The sequence below is a fragment of the Charadrius vociferus genome, unplaced genomic scaffold, assembly GCF_000708025.1.
Source record: "Charadrius vociferus isolate BGI_N301 unplaced genomic scaffold, ASM70802v2 scaffold615, whole genome shotgun sequence".
Taxonomy (NCBI): domain Eukaryota; kingdom Metazoa; phylum Chordata; class Aves; order Charadriiformes; family Charadriidae; genus Charadrius; species Charadrius vociferus.
This window is the reverse complement of record NW_009648346.1, coordinates 58,932-60,449: the sequence shown is the minus strand read 5'-3', so window position 1 is coordinate 60,449 and position 1,518 is coordinate 58,932. Positions and strand designations below refer to the sequence as shown.

The 1,518-nt window shown below is 63.4% G+C and overlaps 1 protein-coding gene across 1 annotated transcript in view; it reads left to right on the top strand.

The window, feature by feature from the left end:
- SMTN (smoothelin) overlaps window positions 1–1,518 on the top strand; it is a 24,971-nt gene that overhangs the window by 22,005 nt on the left and 1,448 nt on the right. The window contains exon 20 of the mRNA XM_009885096.1: window positions 365–433. Coding sequence (XP_009883398.1) covers window positions 365–433 — 69 coding nt within the window. The remainder of the gene's footprint in view (window positions 1–364; window positions 434–1,518) is intronic.

The window sequence follows — 1,518 nt, the reverse complement described above, 5'->3', positions numbered from 1 at the left end:
TAGGGGCTATATAGAGTGCCGCTCTGCTCTGCCACCCGCTCCCCGAGCACCTGGCGTGCCAGAACACCTCACTCCTCCTCCTCTGTCCTTCTCTCTCGACCTCACGCCTCTCCACGCTGCTCACCTACCTTCCCCCTCCCTTGCTTGTGCCCCCCCAAATCTCACTGAATGGCCTTGGCGCAGCGGTGCCTGGAGCCCTTCCTGCCCCTGCATTGTGCACCTCCAGAGCATGCAAGAGCAGAGCAGCATCTGCCCGGGGTGGGGGACGGGAACTGCATTGATCCGTGTCTCTTGTTTTCTCTCTTCCTTCCCTCCCCGACTGGGCTGCGGTCACTGGCTTGCCCCTCTCTCTCCCTGCCCCCAGGAAGCACGCAGACTGTCCGCAGTTGCTGGACGTGGAGGACATGGTCCGGATGCGCGAGCCGGATTGGAAGTGTGTGTACACATACATTCAGGAATTCTATCGCTGCCTGGTCCAGAAGGGGCTGGTAAAAACCAAAAAGTCGTAGCCCATTTTCACCCCCCCGGGAGCGATGGTGAGAACCTTCCCCTCCAAATACCTGCCCACGCTCCACCGCTGCCACTTGGCCAAGGGGCCGGGGAGTGGCCGCAGAGGCTGGTGGTTGCTGGTGGGTGAGGGGTGAGTCCTGGTGGTGTTGGCCAGTGGGGCCAAGCTGTGGCCAGGAGAGGGGTGGAGGTGGCCAGCTACCCTCTGGACTTCCGGAATACCACCCGTGGGGATTTAGGGGGAGGGGGCTCTGTCACTCTGGGGGGCTCTTGGCTTTCCAGCCACGGGGATGGCACTGGTGGCAACGGGGCTGTGCCATAGCCGCTGGCTGAGCCCGACCCAGGGGATTAGCTGCTGGGGACACCACTCTGGGTGCTCTACAGCAGCGCAAGCCCGAGCAGTGCTGCCTGCATGGGGGTGAGCCACCCCCGGGATGGCCCAGCATAACTGCTTGCACTTGCCCCCTTGCACTCCTTCCCTTTGCCCTGGGGAGCGCAGGCGCTGCCGGCTCTGGCCAGAGGGGAGCTGCAGCCGCTGCTGCAGGGCTAGGCGTGGGCGATGGTGCCCTGCCTGCGAGGTGCTGCTTGCTCATATATGGGCAAGAACGGGGAGCCTGGAAAGTGTGAGTCAAGGCTTGGGTCCTGTCTCATCTTGCAGTGTTTGTGCCTGTCTTCAGGGGCATCCCAGCTGGTGCTGGAGCCACTGCTCCCCCGGGCTCTGTGCAGCACTAGCACACCAGGACCCAAACAATGGCTTTATAAGGGCAGAGCTGCTTTCCTTGTGCTGCTGTTGCTTTGCCGTCACTCCCTGAGCTGGGGCTGGTGGTGGTGGTGGGGTGCCCAGAGCTCAGGTGGGGGAGCCTCCTGAGCCTTTGCCAGGGCAGCTGAATGATGAGGTGGGAGGCAGTACTGGCCAGGCTGTGGGCTCAGCCTGTCCCCTCCATGGCTGCATCGACTCCAGTGCAGCAGAGGCCCTGTGGCAGAGCTGGGGTGGTGGGGGGCTGGAGCAGG